The sequence below is a fragment of the Arachis hypogaea genome, chromosome 19 (assembly GCF_003086295.3).
Source record: "Arachis hypogaea cultivar Tifrunner chromosome 19, arahy.Tifrunner.gnm2.J5K5, whole genome shotgun sequence".
Taxonomy (NCBI): domain Eukaryota; kingdom Viridiplantae; phylum Streptophyta; class Magnoliopsida; order Fabales; family Fabaceae; genus Arachis; species Arachis hypogaea.
This window is the reverse complement of record NC_092054.1, coordinates 129,597,266-129,617,137: the sequence shown is the minus strand read 5'-3', so window position 1 is coordinate 129,617,137 and position 19,872 is coordinate 129,597,266. Positions and strand designations below refer to the sequence as shown.

Genomic DNA, 19,872 nt, shown 5'->3' with positions numbered 1-19,872 from the left:
CATTCTCTTTTGTCCAGTTAGCACTGAGGTTCGTCAATATTAGACTCTTTAACTCAAACAAAGAATTTACTCTCCAAGTGCGTAATAGAATAAAATTATCACACTCAAATATAACTCTAGTATCACTGTTTCTCGAAAGACAATTAGGATATACACTTACAACAATATATCCACTACTACTAGATATTTTTACTAAATTTATTGAAAAACGGAAGAAAAAAAAAGTGAAATATTTGTAGAGAATACAAATAGTTACATATTCTTTTATAATTGATCAAAATTTATCGTACTTTATCTCGTTTATAATGCAAATGAATTAACTTTTATAGTATCTTGTTTACATAATAAACAAATTGAGATTGAATATATCTTATTTACTGTATAAACGAAATATGTGTAAATCGCTCCTCCTATTTAGTGTGCAAACGTAATATGTGTATTGCAAAACGTGTCTTATTATAGTATAAACGAGACAAATAAAAAAAATAAAAATTGATAAATATAATACAAATAACATATATCGATAAATAAAATATTTAAATTATTTATTTAAAAAAAATTCGCATTTGTGTCATTTTATGTTGGGTCGAAAGTCACCAAATCACTCACTCACTCCTGGCTATCTCGTTGAATAAAGAAAAAGTCGAAAACGGTTTTAACTCTTGAGCAAATAATTAATTAACAATTAATACATAATAAAAATCATTAATTATTAGCGGTATTTTATTTCAAAGTTTGAACAATAACGAGGTACACACTCCATGTTCTTCCAGCTGAAGCTGAAGAACACCATTGTTGCTGTTTCGGAACACTGATCGGAGCAACCAAACAGTTTTGTTCACTCAATGTTTTGTTATACATTGAATCCAATTCAAGCTTCCAACTTCCTTAGATCTCCTTTCCACTGGTAAATTATCACAACCTCTTAGATCTTCTGTCTAAATGGAATGTCTTTATGCGTTTTGGTTTTTGGTCCATTTCTCTTTTATCTCTCTTTTCGTTTGATGGCAAATGTGAAAAGAAAGTAAGAAACTGTTTGGTAGAAATTACCCCACCGATTTTCCATTCCTGGGTGTACTATTCTTCAATTGAATAGAAAAAAGTGGGGGCACATGTTTTAAAGTACAAACTTAGAATTAGTTTCTGGGATTTTATCAAAATTTGATATTCAATTGTGTGTTATTCAATACTTTGAGGAAATTTCTAATTTTTCACTCTTGGCTGTTCAAAAACTACTGTGCTTATGGCATATGTGATATGTGAGATGTGTTTGTTCAGTTTTCATGGATTAGGGTTCAGATCAACTCAATGTGCTTGTTCATTGTTGATGTGTTAGTTTTCAATTCAATTTCAATTCATTGTTCTTGTTCAATGTTGATGTGTTAGTGTTCAGTTCAATGTAATTGTAGATCCTGCAGGTTCTCACTATGAGCAAGGCATTTTCATCAACAAAACCCTCTTCTCTGCCTCCACCAAAGGCAATAGCAACATCCTCTGCAAAGAATAGGCTAAGTCCTCGAAGCCCGTTGCAGGATCTCAACCGCATTTCCAACAGCAGCAACAGCAGCTATGCTTCTTCCAATCTCTCCACTGAACCCCCAAGTGGTTGCCTCAGGTTCCTGTCTTCCTCTTCTTTCAAAACACCTGCATCACACAAGCAGCCGAAGAGCCTCTCCAAAACCCCTAACTCAGTACCTGATGGGATTGGTTCGAAACAACCTAAATCTAAGTCCTCAAAGGAGAATCTTTCTAGAGGTAGCAATGCTGAGCCACAAGCAAAAAGGATCTCATCGAATAAGGTACGGTCATGTCAGAAGAACCCCCCATGCAGGACTGGGCAAAAGTCTAAGCCTTGTTCTGTTCTGAGTGAGCATGGCAAACTTTTACCTGGGTTGGCACCTGGATCTGAGGAGTTAAAGGGAAAGAAAGACAGTTTGAGAGGGATAATTGATAATGGCAATGAGGATTCCCGGCTTAAAACCTCTCATGGTACTCCTAGCTTGACTCCTTTGAGTAGAAAAGTTGCTGAGTTGGATTTGGATAGTACGATTCATGAGGATGTTAACGAGAACTCAAATAGAAGTGCTAGTAGAACACCTCCGATTAATAACTCTGTTTCGCCTGAGATACAATGTGGATCTTCTTTGGTTTCAACAACCACACCGGCTTGTTACGGTGCTGGATATCTTGTTTCTGGTGTCACTGACAAGAGGAAGTGCAGGCCTAGAGGGATTCTTACTGTAGAAGAGAATTATTCAGGCTTTGATAAAACAGCTGCTGATAGTTTTGATGATGGTGGTGAGAAGAAAGTAACAGATGTTAGCGACAATGTGAGTCCTTCCTTGTTGCCTTTGCCGGCTGAAGCTTTAGTGCATTGGCTTTCTTCGCCACGTAACAAGGGGAAGAAGGTTCTCAGTCCAAATGCCGACAGCGCAGCAAAACAAAGTGAAGGACTAGCAGAATCCACAACTTTTGATTCCAGTACTTCACCATCATGCAGTTCCAAATCTTTTTGGAATATAACTGATGGCAGTGATTTGTCTGGTACTTCTTATCATATAAGGAGAAAGATGAGTTCTTCAATTTCTCCAAGTGGAATTTCCGAATTCCAAGTACGTTTTGATTCCATGTTGTCCCCTTCTTATCCATCCATATTATTTTCTACAAATTCCATGCTTAGTTGTAGTAGCTCCGGAAAAGGTAAAAAAGATCAGTACAATCCCATTGATGAGAATTCACCCTTATCCCTGACTTCAATAGGCAGTGGGAATGTTATGCAAACTCCAGAATCAGACTACGGTTCAGACTTGCATGTTGCATTGTCGTTTGTCCATACAGACAATCGAAAACAAGGTAGTCCTAATCCTGTCCTTAATTCTATCAATGATGTTTTCACATCAGAAAGCCTCCATCTCAATAGCTCTGTGCCACCTGAGGATTCTGTTAATTCTAGTTTCCAATTTGATTGTTTAGCTGTGCCTTGTGAATCGATTGATTTCAGCAAACTTCCGAGATTTTCAGATGATCAGGATCCTTGGTTATCAAGTTGTACAATAGGGAATGCATCCGAATCACAATCCCAAACGGGAATATCATGGAGAGAAGAAGTGTTAATGAGCCAACCTTATGATCCGGATGAATTTGACTGTTGTAGATGTTTGTCAGATGAAGAAGACCTTGCTAACCACCGTGATAGCGATAGGTTATCAGCTCCACGAATCGATGAAGATGATGGCTGTGAAATATCAAAGGATGTCAACATTGCTCACATGGAAGACAATGAACTCGAAATTGTGGGTCTGGCAAAGTATTTCCAGCTTTGACATCATAGTCAGGTGCTGAATCCATAAGCACTGATGGAGGTGGTTTAGTTGCTTCAAAGGATGGTTCAGATTGGAGTTCATGCTACAAGAACAATTCAATTTGATGTGAGTTTTAACGTTTATGGTGAAGGAAGACATTTTCCACTCTAATTTTTTTCTTTTTCTCATGTTAAGAGTAGAAGTTTTTTTCTTTTGGTTTAATAGTCAAATTAGTCCTCAGATAAGGCATTCTTCAAATTCGTTTTTGAAAGATTTTTTCAGTCAAATTGGTCCTTCAAAGATTACGAATTAATTATATCTATCATTCAGTTACTCCAATAACAATTTTCGTCAACGATTGGTAATGTGAAATGTTAACTGATAGTATACATAACACATAACATGTTCCATTGAACGTTGGCTAAATATGTTTACGAAAATCTATCAATTTAGTCACTAGGTCATATTAGGAATAGGATTTTTGTAATTGGGAAAATGACTAAATTAATAAATTTTCATAAATATATTTGGTCAATATCTAATTAGACATATCAGGTATTATATATGTTATCAATTAACATTTTATAACATCAATCTTTGAAGAAAATTGTTAATAGAGTAACGGGAGGATAAATATGATTAATTCGTAATCTTTGAATGACCAATTTGATTGAAAAAATCTTTCAGAGATTAATTTAAAGAATATCTTATCTTTTAAGGACTAATTTGACTATTAACCCTTTTTCCTTTTTTCAAATTCAGGAATACTTGACCATTCAAGTGGTTAATCAAGTAATAATGGTTACTCATTAACCGGTTGACTAATATTGTTCCTACAAGAGATACTTTTACCAACAGCTTTTATTTATTTATTTTTTCTTCCGGTTGTCAATCCTTGTACTCACTAGTCACTACTCAGTGAAATTTATACTACAATAATTCCAATATTAGTTTGCTGTCTTTTATATACTTTTGGAGCAACAACAGAAAATAGAAGCATATTAAGGAAGTGTTACATTCTGACATTTGAAATTGACACAAAGGCGTTTAGGCCAAAATTGATGTTAGACAATGTCTTCAATGTAATTAGGTAGATAGTACTATGCTCAGATGCTATATATTGACTGGTACAACACAAATAATTACTACTAGTATAGATTCAGTTTTAGGGTTTATCTAACAAATGTTTTATGAATATCTATTAAGAAATAAAAGATAAAAGTAGAAGTTTTTAAAAATTTGTAGTGATTTTAAATGCTTAAAGAAACTATTTTCTCAATTATTACGAAAATCCTAAGTTTTACACATTACATCCGGCGCATTAAACACTAAGTCAAACTAAGGTGCATCATAGTATTCTCCTTGATGTTATTATATATGTAAAGTATAAAGTTAACCATATGCTGATATGCATGTGGGAATTTGATTCAAAATCAGTTTCAAAATTTTTGGTCCTCGGACCGTTAACGCAAGACAAATCTCCTTTGAAATTTAGAAAAAAGTACACTCATTTCATCTCATGTATCACAAAGCACTCAACATTTTGGTAATGCAAAGTTTAATAACTATCCTTCAAAGTTCAAAGAGTAGTCTTTACAATATTTGAGTGTTCAGCTCCAAATTTTATAACCATGAAACTAATTATAATATCATTTAAATTTCAAAATAAAGTGAGATTCATTTTTTTAAATCATCAAAATTTTTGCATAATTGGCTTTTGATTGATCTATGAATGGATATGAAAAGTACTCCAAAACTGGAGTCAATAATGATAGCTACTTATGAGGATGAGGGCAATGGAATTTATGAGCCAACCACCATGCTAACTATGCAGATTGTAAAAGCAGCACTATCAGCTAAACTTGGACCAAGATATATCCTTGCATATTTAAAAATGCAGTTAGTGCACTACTGCACTGGTAGAAAAGTTGGGTACCCCCACAAAATGCCTCACATTTATGTTGGCCTATCTTCAGTGAGCTGGAAAGTGGAGACTAGACTGAGCTTTGGTGTATGAGACTCAAATCAGAATTACATGTACACAATTGTTGATTTTATTTGATTGATGTCACCTTCGGGATTTGATATGTTTAGAGATAGATGGACAAAGATATGCTTAGAACTTGTCACACCAAAAAAAGTGTCTCAAGTTAAATAAAAATTGTATAGTTACTTTTGGACACAATTATAGTTGTATATGTCCTTATTACTCAGCGACTTAAACACAACTAAGGAAAATACAATTACACCCTTACTAACAGCTATTTTGATGCAACAACACATCATATTTGAAATGTAAAGTAAAAGGGCAGCCAATTGCATAAGCATCCCGCGTTGATGCAGAGTCCGAAAAAAGACCACACGGAAAGGGTGTAATGAAATGTAATGTAATATGATATAAAAAAATAAATTGAACGGAGCAACATTTAAATGTAACTATGATCATGACTCCTCTTGGAAATTTAACCTTCTAACAAACTGGTGGAAGTATATGTAGCACTTTGAAACTTGATCGACAAGCAAACCCAACCATAACTTTTCTTAGCATCTACTCATAGCACAAGAACTCACCCCAAGTACAATAGGGTCATAAAGGAAATCTAAGGCATATTCATAATCAAATCATGTGGCATCTGACAAAACAATTAATAATCCAAAAAAGGGTTTAATAAAGAAATCTATCCCAAAAAAGCTGCAATTCAGCAATTTGACAGCCTGTTCTCTCTGGAAACATACATTTTTCCGTTTTCTAAGTTTCTAATTTGTCTTGGGTTTTGGGTTCTTCTTCCTGAGTTGTCTCCTTGGAATTGAATTCTTCATCCCTATAAAGAATAGCAATGCACCAAAGAGTGCTATGTTCTGCCATAAAATGTGAACATGATATGTCAAATTCTCACCCAAAGAAGATAAAAAGAAGAAACAATGAGCCAAGAAAACATGAACTGACAAGAGTTTGTAGTTGCACAAACCTGAATGAAATCATTCAGTAGTAAGCTATATTCGGGCCTTTTAGGTGAGTAGTTATAGAAGTCATACAGAATTGGAGTAGTAAGTGCCAAATGCGAAAGCTACAAAGAAACGAACAATCTCAATCAGGATTATAATGCTTTCGGACCAAGGCAAAGATCAGAACTTGAAAATTGAAATGTAGATACAGGAATCAAGCCGCTGCGGCCTTACCAGAAGAAAAGATCCAAATGTGCTTCCAAACACAAACAGAATCCCTCCAACCCCCTTTAGAAAAATGATAGTGGCAATGAGTTGGCGAACCTGAAATTTTTTAAGCTTCAATCAGAAAGGAAACAACTAACTACAACTGTACAAGTTAAGAATGGATTCCATTCCCCTCAAAAGAAAAAGTGGCCTTACATCCAATTGTGGTATCGCAACCCCCAATTTCGACGACAAATTTCCCCTCAAAACATTGAGCTTTGGAATCAACTCCTTTGCAATGGGCCCGCCAGTGGCATCAAATTCATTAAACCTAAACATACATAATTATATAAATAAATCCAATAGTACTAAATGTTGCTTCCAAGTTTAATTAGCATAATCATCATTGTTAGCAAACTAAAGGTTAATTAGTTTAAATTTTGGCAAGCAAGGCAATTCTGAATTCTCGCTCTTCTTTTGTATTTCAAAACATTCACATGCAGAATAAGGACATACATAACATCATAAATAAACTATGTAATCATGTCAGAGCACCCTAGCTGAGTTAAAATTCTTTCTATCGCATGATTTTTCATCTAACCTAAGCTACGAACATATTAAACAGAAAAAAAAGAAACAAGCTTTTACCATGAATTCCTCAAATCAAGTCAATCGCCAAAATAGGTTTTGTTCTTCTCTATCTATTCTATTATAAATGTGTCCCAAAATTGCAAACTAAATAAATAAATAAAAAGGAAAATGATTAACACAATAATAACTGTGAGATGAAAGAAGTAATTGATGACAACCCAGATGCGTAAAAAACGAAAGTACAACGGAAAAAATTTTGCATTAATCTGGATTATTATTGTTATTATTGAAAAAAGGGTTATTGGAAAGAAAAAAGATAAACTGATAGATCTGAAAGAGGGAGAGAGAGAGAGAGAGAACTAACATCTGCCATGCCGATAAGATGAAGAGGGAAGCGAAGAAGACACGACCCAGAAACGAGAAGAACCCCATTTTTTTTTCTCTTCTTTCTCTGCGAATGATTTGAAGAAAAACAAGAAGCAGAGAAACTCGCAAGGAGAGAGATAGAAAAAGGAGGGAGAAGAGTCAATTTGCTTTGCCTGTGGTTCGGTTTTGGTGTTTGTTTGGTCAATTTTACTTATTTATATATTTATTATTATTATTATTATTATTATTATTATTATTATTATTATTATTATTAAGAAATAGTAAAACATCAAAGATAAATTACCTAAATAAAATGAATATTGAATAGACTCTAATATTACCTGTACCATCCTAATTTGGTAAATTTTTTTCCTATTTCATTTTAGGTAGAAAGCATATGAAAAATCGAAAAATAGACCTTCTCAATTTTTTTAATTATTTAATAAAATATTGTCTCATACCTTATATTTTTTAAATAAAATTAAAAAAATATGAGAGAAAATATTAAATAATAAAAAATTATATTTTATTAAATAATTAAAAAAAATTAAAAAGATCTCATTTCTGAAAAAATTATCTAAAGCACACACTAAATTATGACACCTATAAAGATTTAGTAGGGAATATAATGTGATGAGTTATGAAAACTTAAAAATTTAATTGGACGTATAAAGTGATAAACCATTACAATTTACAATGAGCATAACTAAAATAACAAATGCAAATAAAATAAAGAGTGCAATAAAAATTTTAAACTTTATAAAAAAAATTGCAATAATTATAAAAAAATGTTTATAATACAAATTTTTAAACTTTGTAAAAATACTTTTAATAATTACAAAACAAATTATTGTACTCTATTTTAGTTAAAAGGATTATAAGTAACTTTATGAAGTTTAAGTTTTTTTTATTAAAATATAATTATTTTAAATATTTTTATAATACAAATAATACACTATTGGAAATTGGAAGGCTATAGTGTTCTTAACAAGGATAAGGCACACGATAGACTTTGTAGGCTTTTTTCTTTTTTCATATTTATGCCTAATCTTAAAAAAAATTATAATTGTAATTATAATAAGCATTTTTATAAAAATACTTTATATACATCAAAATTATCTAACAAATCAATAACCATTTATCTATATATATATATTAACTAAATAATTAGTTTAATATTTTGACTGTAGAAAAAATAATCAAAAGATCATTAAAAAAATTCTTAACCCATGATTTCAGCTCTTCTAACAATAAAAATTTTGTTATAAAATAACTAAATAAGGAAGATAAAATAAAGAAGTGTAAATGAAAGACTCTAGTATTAATATCGGATAAGTATTGTTTTGGTCCCTTATGTTGAGGGTCGGAATCGAATCCGTTCCTGGTGTATATTTTGATTTAAAATAATCCTTAAAGTCATATTTGAATTTAAAATTGTCCTTTCTAATAAATTTTTTTAATTTATTCCTAAACTACTCCTATAATAAAAAAATTATAAAATAATAAAAAAAAGAAAACGCATTGGTGGGAGGAGGGGGTACGAAGGAAAACACGTTGGTGGGGGGGGGGGGAAGTAAAGGGTACGAAGGAGGAGGGAAGGGAAAGGGGGAAGGGGAAGGGGAAGGGGAAGGGGGGAGGGAACGGTGGGGGGACGGTGCCGGCGGCAAAGAGAAGGAGGAGGGGAAGTGGAAGAAGCCGGAGAAGAAGAGGAAGAAAATGAAGGGGACGCGGGTTCGGGGTGGGGGGAAGGGGAAAGGGGGAGGGGACGGCGGCGGCGAAGGGGGAAGGGGGAAAGGACGCGAGGTGGGGGTGGGGGTGGGGGAAGGGGAGAGGGGGAGGAGGAGGGGGAAGGGGGAAAGGACGCGGGGTGGGGGTGGGGGTGGGAAGGGGAAAGGGGGGAGGGGGACGTCGAGCCACTGCCGTTGGAGTCCGCCTCGTTGCCTTCGCCTCGCTTCTGCCGCCTCACGCCTCGCGCACCTCCGCCTCTGCCTCCGCCTCACGCCTTGCTTTTGCTTTCATGCTTTCTGTTTCTGTTTGGTGTTGTTTCCTGCTTTCTTGGTGGTGGTGGTGGTGGTGGTTGGTGGTGGTTGTGGTTGTGGTGTTGTTTTCTGCTTTCTTGGTGGTGGTTGTGGTTGTGGTTGTGGTTGTGGTGTTAGTGGTGGTGTTGGTGGTGGTTGTGGTGGTGTTGTTGGTGTTGTTGGTGGTGCTGGTGGAGGAGGTAATTGTATTGGTAGTGGTGAAGGTATTTTTGTCCAAAAAAATTAAAAGGACGATTTTAATACGAAAAAAAACGTTAAGTATGATTCTAAATCGGAAATTACGTTGGGGACGATTTCGATTCCGACCCTCAACGTGAGGGACCAAAACAATACTTATCCCTATTAATATTTACTACTATTAATATCCTACCATAATAACGATAATTTATATATTAATATTGTATTTGTAGTATATGAAGAGAAAAGAGAAAGAAAAGCTTTATATTGTACGTAGAGAGAGAAGAAATGCTTTATTGATGTGTATCAAAAGCCTCAGCCTATGCCTCTATTTATACATGTGCAAGGCTTTACTTTTTCAAACTATATTAAATACAATCATTCTTGAGAAACTGTATCTTATGGAAAAATGGGTATCCACATAAGATGTGATAAGGCATTCTTATCACAACACTCCCCCTTGGATGACCATTTAGGATTATTGCCTCATTAAAACCCTACTAAAAAAAAATCCAGTGGGAAAAAACCTTAGTGAAGGAAAAAGAGTACAACATCATTTAGTGATGGGACTACCTCATTAAAAACCTTGTCAAGAAAAACCCAATGGGAAAAAACCTGACCAAGGAAAAAAGAGTACAGTCTCTCCCTCTTGTCAACATCATTTAATGTCTCGAAATCGGCGCATCCCAATCTCATGTACCAATCTTTTAAAGGAGGATTTTGGGAGTGACTTTGTAAATAAATCTGCCAGATTGTCACTTGAGCGGATCTGTTGGACATCAATTGTCCCTTGATTTTGAAGATCATGAGTGAAGAAGAATTTGAGAGAAATATGCTTTGTTCTATCACCTTTGATGTATCCACCCTTAAGTTGAGCAATGCATGCTGTATTATCTTCAAATAGGACAGTTGGAGCTATCTTATGATCAATCAGTCCACATGATGACAGAATATATTGGATCAGACTCCTGAGCCAAAAACACTCACGACTAGCTTCATGTATCGCTAGTATTTTAACATGATTAGAGGATGTTGTTGTTATCGTCTGTTTTGTGGACCTCCATGATATAGCTGTACCACCATATGTGAACAGGTATCCTGTTTGAGATCTCCCTTTGTGTGGATCAGACAAGTATCCAGCATTTGCATAGCCAACTAGCTGTGACTTGGATCCATAGGGATAAAACAATCCCATATCAACCGTTCCATGAAGATATCGAAAGATTTGTTTGATTCCACTCCAATGTCTTCTGGTTGGAGAGGAACTATACCTTGCTAGTAAATTCACCGCGAATGATATGTCAGGTCGCGTATTATTAGCAAGATACATTAGCGCTCCAATAGCACTAAGATATGGTACTTCAGGACTAAGGATATCTTCATTTTCTTCTTTAGGACGGAATTGATCCTTTTCCACATCCAAAGATCTTACGATCATTGGAGTACTTAATGGATGCAACTTATCCATATAAAATCTCTTTAACATCTTTTCTGTGTATGTTGTTTGATGAATAAAGATCCCATTTTTTGTATCCTCGATCTGCAGGCCGAGACAAAATTTAGTTTTTCCAAGATCTTTCATCTCAAACTCTTCTTTTAGAGTTTTTATAATCGTTGGAATCTCTTCAGGAGTCCCAATGATAATTAAATCATCAATGTACACAGCAATAATAATGAATCCAGATGCAGTTTTCTTTATGAAAACACAGGGGCAGATATCATCATTCTTGAATCCGTTTTTGGCCAGATACTCAATAAGACGATTATACCACATTCGTCCAGATTGCTTTAGACCATATAAAGATCTTTGCAATTTGACTGAGTATAACCCTTGTGAATATTCATTGGATGGTTTAGATATCTTTAGTCCTTCAGGAACTTTCATATAGATATCCCGATCTAATGAGCCGTATAAATAGGCTGTTACCACATCCATTAAATGCATATGCAGTTTATGATATGCAGATAAAATGACTAAATAACGCAATGTTATTGCATCCACTATAGGGGAATACGTTTCTTCATAATCTATACCGGACCTTTGTGAAAAACCTTGTGCCACAAGTCGGGCTTTGTAGCGCACAACTTCATTTTTCTCATTTCGTTTTCTCACAAATACCCATTGGTATCCAATAGATTTTACATCTGCAGGTGTACAGACTACAGGTCCAAAGACTTCACGTTTTGCAAGTGAGTCTAATTCAACCTTCATGGCTTCTTTCCATTTTGGCCAATCATTCTTTTGTCGACATTCTTCGACTGATCTTGGCTCAAGATCCTTACTTTCATGCATGATATTTAATGCCACATCATTTGCAAATATTTCATTGAAAATTGTCTTATTTCGGTCCCATTTCTCTCCTGTAAAGACATAATTTATCGAGATCTCGTCATTCTCACAATTTTCAGGTACTTGAACGTCTTCTGGCGTTAAAACTATATCAAAATTTTGGACAACTGCAGGTGTCTCTACTATGCCTTTTTCAACAGGAATCGTATTTACCTCTTTTCTTTTTTGAGAATTTTTGTCTTTGAAACCAACAGGCCTGCCACGCTTCTGGCATGTATTTGCTTCGGTGGCAATTTGTCCAACTGGGATATCAATTCGAATTGGGGCATTTTTGATGGTATATAAGATTTGGTTATCCTCTTTGTATCGGAAAATGCATCAGGGAATTCATTTGCTATTCTTTGCAAATGTATAATCTTTTGAACTTCTAGTTCATATTGTCCTGATTGAGGATCTAAATGCATCAACGATGATGCATTCCAATTAAGTTCCTTTTCAGGAAGCTTATTCTCTCCCCCTAATGTTGGAAATTTTGATTCATCAAAATGACAATCCGCAAACCGGGCTTTAAATACATCTCCAGTTTGTATCTCAAGATACCTCACTGATAAACCACTATTTTATGGTTTATCTTATGCTCAATTGAGTGGTTTTTATCAAGCCTTTGCACACTTATTCATACTATTTGCATGGTTTTACAATTCCTTCCCAGAATTTGTTCTATGATTGAAAACTTGCTTCCTAGAGTCTTTAATTTGTGTATTTTAATCATCTCTTATTACTATTCAATGCCTTGATATGTGTGTTAACTGATTTCAAAGATTACAGGGTAGGAATGACTCAGAGAATGGAAAGGAAGCATGCAAAAGTGGAAGGAATACAAGAAGTTGAAGAAGTTGCTAAGCTGTCCAGCCTGACCTCTTTGCACTCAAATGGTCATAACTTTTGCTACAAAGGTTCAAATAATGCGGTTTCAGTTGCGTTGGAAAGCTAACATCCGAGGCTTCGCAACGATATATAATTTATTATAGCTGCTCTGAAGCCAAGCGACGTGAACGCGTGGATCACACGGACGTGTGACCTGGCAGAAACGCAATTCACGCAAACGCGTGGACGACGCTTCCGCGTCACTTTCCCGCAACCTGTACGTACCAAAATACGCTGGGGGCGATTTCTGGGCTATTTTTGACCCAGTTTTCAGCCCAGAAAATACAGATTAGAGGCTATAAAGTGGGGGAATGCATCCATTCATTAACATGTCTTCCATTATTCACTTTTCATAATTTAGATGTAGTTTTTAGGGTGAGAGGTTCTCTCCTCTCTCTTAGGATTTAGTTTTAGGATTTTAGGATTTCTATTAGTTTAGTTCATTTCATCTTCAGTCACAGGTTCAATATTCTTTTTACTTTATATTTCTCTTCTACTTTCAGATACTTTAATGCTTTTATTTGTTAATTACTTATGTTGCCAAATTGGCTTATGCTACATTCATGTTATGATTTTCTTAATTAATATTATTTGAGGTATTTCAGTTTATGATTGTTTTATTCTATTTATGAATGCTTTTAATTTAATTTAGATATTTTCTTCCTTTTGGCTTTGGTTAAGTAATTGGTAACACTTGAGTTATCAAACTCATCGTGATCGATAATTGTTATTTTTGCTAATTGAATTGAATTCCAATAACTCAAGTCCTTTCTTAGGGATTGGCTAGGACCTGAAGATCATCAAACTAATTAGTCCACTTGACTTTCCTTTGCTTTATTAAAGGTTAACTAAGTGGGGTTAAAACTCAATTCTCATCACCATCGATAAGGATAACTAGGATAGGACTTCCAAATTCTTATACCTTGCCAAGAGATTTTATAATTAATTTATTTTTCTTTTTATTTAAATTACTTGCTCTTTATTTCAAAAACCCCTAATTTACAAAACTCATAATCAATAATAAGAACATATGGTGCACAAAATTGTGATGTCAATGTTCACATTACTCTCTTACAACTTCGCACAACTAACCAGTAAGTGCACTGGGTCGTCCAAGTAATACCTTACATGAGTAAGGGTCGATCCCACGGAGATTGTTGGCTTGAAGCAAGCTATGGTTATCTTGTAACTCTTAGTCAGGATATAATATCAATAATAATTTTTAGGTTGAATTGTAAAAAGTAAAAGGCAGAACACAAATTATACTTGTATGCAGTAATGGAGAATATGTTGGAGTTTTGGAGATGCTTGGTCTTCTGAATTTCTGCTTTCCTCTATCTTCTTGTTCACGCACGCACGTCCTCCTATGGTAAGCTGTGTGTTGGTGGATCACCGTTGTCAATGGCTACCATCCGTCCTTTCAGTGAAAAGGTTCCAGGTGCGCTGTCACCGCACGGCTAATCATCTGCAGGTTCTCAATCGTACCGGAATAGGATTTACTATCCTTTTGCGTCTGTCACTACGCCCAGCACTCGCGAATTTGAAGCTCGTCACAGTCATTCAATCCCTGAATCCTACTTGGAATACCACAGACAAGGTTTAGACTTTTTGGATTCTCTTGAATGCTGCCCTCAATCTAGCTTATACCACAAAGATTCTGATTAAGAGATCCAAGAGATATTCATTCATTCTAGGGTGGAATGGAAGTGGTTGTCAGGCACGCGTTCGTGGGGGAATAATGATGATTGTCACGTTCATCACATTCATGTTGAAGTGCGAATAGATATCTTAGATAGGAACGCACATGTTTGAATGGAAAACAGAAATACTTGCATTAATTCATCGAGACACAGCAGAGCTCCTCACCCCCAACAATGGAGTTTAGAGACTCATGCCATCAAAGAGTACCAAGTTTAGATCTAAAAATGTCATGAGATAAAAATTAAATCTCTAAAAGTTGTTTAAATACTAAACTAGTAACCTAGGTTTACAGAAAATGAGTAAACTATGATAGATAGTGCAGAAATCCACTTCTGGGGCCCACTTGGTGTGTGCTGAGGCTGAGACTAAAGCTTCTCACGTGCCTGGGCTGTTTTGGGTGTTCAACACCAGGCTGTAACCTGTTTCTGGCGTTGAACTCCAACTTGTAACGTGTTTCTGGCGTTGGACGCCAGACTGCAACATGGAACTGGCATTAAACACCAGTTTACGTCGTTTATCCTTGAGAAAAGTATAGACTATTATATATTTCTGGAAAGCCCTGGATGTCTACTTTCCAACGCAATTGGAAGCGCGTCAATTGGACTTCTGTAGCTTCAGAAATTCCATTTCGAGTGCAGAGAGGTCAGGATCCAACAGCATCAGCAGTCCTTTTTCAGCTTGAATCAGATTTTTGCTCAGCTCCCTCAATTTCAGCCAGAAAATACCTGAAATTACAGAAAAACACACAAAATCATAGTAAAGTCCAGAAATATGAATTTTTCCTAGAAACTAATGAAAATAAACTAAAAACTAACCAAAACATACTAAAAACTATATGAAATTAACCCCAAAAAGCGTATAAAATATCCGCTCATCACAACACCAAACTTGAACTGTTGCTTGTCCCCATGCAACTAGACAAATAAAATAGAATACAAATGAGTCAAGAAACAATAATATCTTAGAGTTTTTGAGTGAAGCTCAGATTCTAATTAAATGAGCGGGGCTAGTAGCTTTTTGCTTCCGAACAGTTTTGGCATCTCACTTTATCCATTGAAGCTCAGAATGATTGGCATCTATAGGAACTTAAAATTCAGATAGTGTTATTGATTCTCCTAGTTCAGTATGTTGATTCTTGAACACAACTACTTTTATGAGTCTTGGTCGTGGCCCTAAGCACTTTGTTTTCCAGTATTACCACCGGATACATAAATGCCACAGACACATAATTGGGTGAACCTTTTCAAATTGTGACTCAGCTTTGCTAAAGCCCCCAATTAGAGGTGTCCAGGGTTCTTAAGCACACTCTTATTTTTGCTTTGGACCTTGACTTTAACCGCTCAGTCTCAAGTTTTCACTTGACACCTTCACGCCACAAGCACATGGTTAGGGACAGCTTGGTTTAGCCGCTTAGACCAGGATTTGATTCCCTTAGGCCCTCCTATCCACTGATGCTCAAAGCCTTGGATCCTTTTTATTACCCTTGCCTTTTGGTTTTAAGGGTTATTGGCTTTTTCTGCTTGCTTTTTTTTTCTTTTTTTTGCAAGCTTTGTATTCACTGCTTTTTCTTGCTTCAAGAATCATTTTTATGATTTTTCAGATTACCAATAACATGTCTCATGTTTATCATTCTTTCAAGAGCCAACATATTTAACATTCAAGAACATCAAATTCCAAAGACATATGCACTGTTCAAGCATTCATTCAGAAGGCAGAAAGCATTGCCACCACATGTAATTAATCAGAATTTCTTGTTTTAAAAACTCGAGAAATATTGCCTCCCTATCCTAAAGAAAATCTTCTATTTTATTCATGTTTAATGATGATGAGAAAAATAAATTATAGCTTAATTGGAGATAAAATCAAAATATAGATACTAATTACTACTACTTATATGTAACTTCTAAGGTAAAGCACAAATAAGAGCAATTATCACAGGGTTAAGGCTAAGATTAGAACTCAACAACCTTGAGGTTGGGAAGTGGATGTTCCTCTACTCTGTGGGGTGCTTGGTCCTTCAAGAGATAACTTCTGACGCTTCAGTTCCTTGAAGTCACGCCCTTGCTCTTCTTGTTCCCTGAGCAGTTTGCAGAGCATGCTATGTTGATTTTGCTGTTCTTCTTTTATTTGGCCCATAGCTTCTTGCAACTTAGTAACAGATGCTTCAAGGTGTTCCCAGTATTCAAATTAAGGGAGTTCTGGTAGAAATTCTTGCGCCCTCCTCTTGATGGGGTCATCCTGCATTTGTTGTTTTTCCATTGTGATTTTAGTGATTGGTTGCTCCACTGAGATATACTCTGTTATTCCCATCTTTACTCCAGCATCTTTGCAGAGCATAGAGATTAGGCTTGGATAAGCCAACCTGGCATCCTTGGAGTTCTTGTTTGCGAGTATGTAGAATTTAGATGGAATCAGTTGATGAACTTCTACTTCTTTTCCCAACATAATGCAATGGATCATCATTGCTCTTTTAACATTGACTTCAGAACGGTTGCTGGTGGGCAATATAGAACGCCCAATGAAGTCCAGCCATCCTCTGGCGACTGGTTTGAGATCTTCTCTCTTGAGTTGATTTGGGACACCCCTCGTGCTGGTGGTCCACCTGGCTCCAGGGATGCATATATCCTCTAGAATCTTATCCAGGCCCTTGTTTGTTCTCATCATTCTCCTATTGAAGGAGTCTGGGTCATCTTTCAGCTGAGGTAGCTTAAAGATCTCCCTGATTTTGTCAGGGTGGATGTGAACAATCTTTCCTCTGACCGCAGTCCTATAGTCATAGAGGGCAGTTCCAGATATTCTCTGCCTGTCTGTTTGCCACAGATTAGCGTAGAATTCCTGAACCATATTCCTTCCCACTTTCGTTTCAGGATTAGCTAGGACTTCCCAGTTCCTGTTTCGAATCTGCTCTTGGATCTCCGGATATTCATCTTCTTTCAGATCGAACTTGACTTCCGGGATCACTGATCTTAGACACATTATTTTGTAGTAATGGTCTGAATGTTCTTTGGTTAAGAACCTCCCTTGATTCCAAAGTGGTTTTGGAACACTCTCTTTCTTGCCTCTTGGAGTGGGTTGTTTTCCTTTAGGAGCCATGATCTTAGTGGGTATGGTTTAGTGATCACGGATAAACACACCAAACTTAGAGGTTTGCTTGTCCTCAAGCAAAAGAAAGAAAGGAGAGGGATAGAAGGAGAGCGAGTGTTGAATGGTGGATGAGAGGAGGGAGGCCGAATGTGTTTTTAAAAGGGAGGGGGGTGGGTTTTCGAAAATAGGGAGAAAGATAAGATAGAAGATATGATTTAAAAAGAAATAAGTTTGATAAGAAAAGATATAATTTAAAATTGAAGAGATATGAAAGATATTTGAAAAAGATAAATTTGGATTTTTGAAAAAGATAATATGGAGATTTAAAAAAAGATATTGATTAGTTGAAAAGATTTTAGAATGAAAAGAGATAGATTTGTTTTGAAAATTTGAAAAAGAGTTGAATTGGATTGAAAAAAGGATTTGTGCTTATGGATTAAGATACATTTGATATTTTTAAAGTAAGGTTTTTAGAAATTAGGGATTTTAGAAATCAGGGTTTATAACATGTTTATGCAAGAAATCATGAATTGAAACATGAAAATTAAAATTAAAATGAAAAATATGAAGTAAAAACGAAATTACCTCCTCCCCACCATCCTGGCGTTTGAACGCCCAAACGCTGCATGTTTTGGGCGTTCAACGCCCAACTGCTGCTTCTCCTGGGCGTTCAACGCCCAGCAGTTGCTTCTTTCTGGCGTTGAACGCCAGGAACTCCTTTGTCACTGGGCGTTTTTCTGAACGCCCAGGACGCTGTAAATCTGGTGTTAAACGCCCAGAAGGAGCTTCTTTCTGGCGTTCAATGCCCAGAAGATGCTTCTTTCTGGCGTTTAACGCCCAGATGGCTATCCTTACTGGTATTCAACGCCCAGTGGATGCTTCTTTTGGGCGTTGAACGCCCAAAACAGACTTTTACTGGCATTTTCTTGCCAGTGAGCTCTTTTTCTCTGTTTTATGTGCAGAATCCTTTTGTAACCCTGTAAACTTATACAATTGACTCTTTACCTTAGTATCAATGAACTTTATATAAACAAATAAAATCAAGAATAGGGCAAAATGCTTAGAGAAAGTGATGCCCCATGGCTGGGTTGCCTCCCAGCAAGCGCTTCTTTATTGTCTTTAGCTGGACCTTGCTGAGTTTTTAATCTAGCCTCAGCCTTGAGCACTCTTGCTCAACATTGCCTTCAAGATAGTGCTTGATTCTCTGTCCATTAACAATGAACTTCTTATCAGAATCAATATCTTGAAGCTCCACATAACCATATGGTGATACACTTGTAATCACATATGGTCCCCTCCACCGGGACTTCAGTTTCCCGGGGAATAGCCTGAGCCTAGAGTTAAACAACAAAACCTTTTGTCCTGGCTCAAAGATTCTAGATGACAGCTTTCTGTCATGCCACCTTTTTGACTTCTCTTTATAAAGCTTGGCATTTTCGAAGGCAGTGAATCTGAATTCCTCTAGCTCATTCAGCTGGAGCAATCTTTTTTCTCCAGCTAGTTTGGCATCAAAGTTTAGGAATCTGGTTGCCTAGTAGGCCTTATGTTCCAGTTCTACGGGCAGGTGACAAGCCTTACCATACACAAGTTGGTACGGAGAGGTCCCTATAGGAGTCTTGAATGCTGTTCTGTAAGCCCACAGAGCATCATCCAAGCTTCGTGCCCAATCCTTTCTACGGGTACTTACAGTCCATTCCAGGATTCTTTTTAGTTCTCTGTTAGAAACTTCAGCTTGCCCATTTGTCTGTGGATGATATGGAGTCGCCACTTTGTGGCGAATCCCATACCGGACCATGGCAGAGTAAAGCTGTTTGTTGCAGAAGTGAGTGCCCCATCACTGATTAGTACCCTAGGGACACCAAACCTACTGAATATATGTTTCTGAAGGAACTTCAGCACTGTTTTAGTATCATTGGTGGGTGTGGCAATGGCCTCAACCCATTTTGATACATAGTCAACTGCCACCAGAATATAGGTGTTTGAGTATGATGGTGGGAAAGGCCCTATGAAATCAATACCCCATACGTCAAACAACTCAATCTCCAAGATTCCTTGTTGAGGCATGGCGTAACTGTGAGGCAAATTACCAGCTCTCTGGCAACTGTCACAGTTACGTACAAACTCTCGGGAATCTCTGTAAAGTGTAGGCCAGTAGAAACCACATTGGAGGACCTTGGTGGCTGTTCGCTCACCTCCGAAATGACCTCCATATTGTGACCCATGGCAATGCCATAAGATCCTT

At 36.4% G+C, this 19,872-nt stretch overlaps 2 protein-coding genes across 6 annotated transcripts; one reads left to right on the top strand and one right to left on the bottom strand.

Annotated features, from left to right (window-relative positions):
- Positions 1-629: 629 nt before the first annotated feature.
- On the top strand, positions 630-3,851 carry LOC112779415 (uncharacterized). Of its 5 annotated transcripts, none has more exons than XM_025823663.3 (3): positions 662-907; positions 1,394-2,853; positions 2,974-3,851. In XM_025823663.3, the coding sequence occupies exons 2-3, from the start codon at positions 1,428-1,430 to the stop codon at positions 3,321-3,323; spliced, it is 1,776 nt and encodes a 591-aa protein (XP_025679448.1). In that variant the 5' UTR covers positions 662-907; positions 1,394-1,427; the 3' UTR covers positions 3,324-3,851. The 5 variants fall into 5 exon arrangements, with proteins under 5 accessions (XP_025679447.1, XP_025679448.1, XP_025679449.1 ...); XM_025823664.3 differs by having other exon boundaries at positions 3,002-3,473; XM_025823662.3 differs by having other exon boundaries at positions 630-907; positions 1,419-3,473.
- Positions 3,852-5,675: 1,824 nt separating this feature from the next.
- LOC112777395 (uncharacterized) lies at positions 5,676-7,611 on the bottom strand. Its single transcript, XM_025821750.2, has 5 exons — positions 7,411-7,611; positions 6,672-6,786; positions 6,483-6,572; positions 6,272-6,370; positions 5,676-6,161 (listed from the first exon to the last, which is right to left on the bottom strand). Exons 1-5 carry the CDS (start codon positions 7,476-7,478, stop codon positions 6,060-6,062), a joined length of 474 nt encoding a protein of 157 aa, XP_025677535.1. The 5' UTR covers positions 7,479-7,611; the 3' UTR covers positions 5,676-6,059.
- Between the last annotated feature and the right edge of the window lie 12,261 nt (positions 7,612-19,872).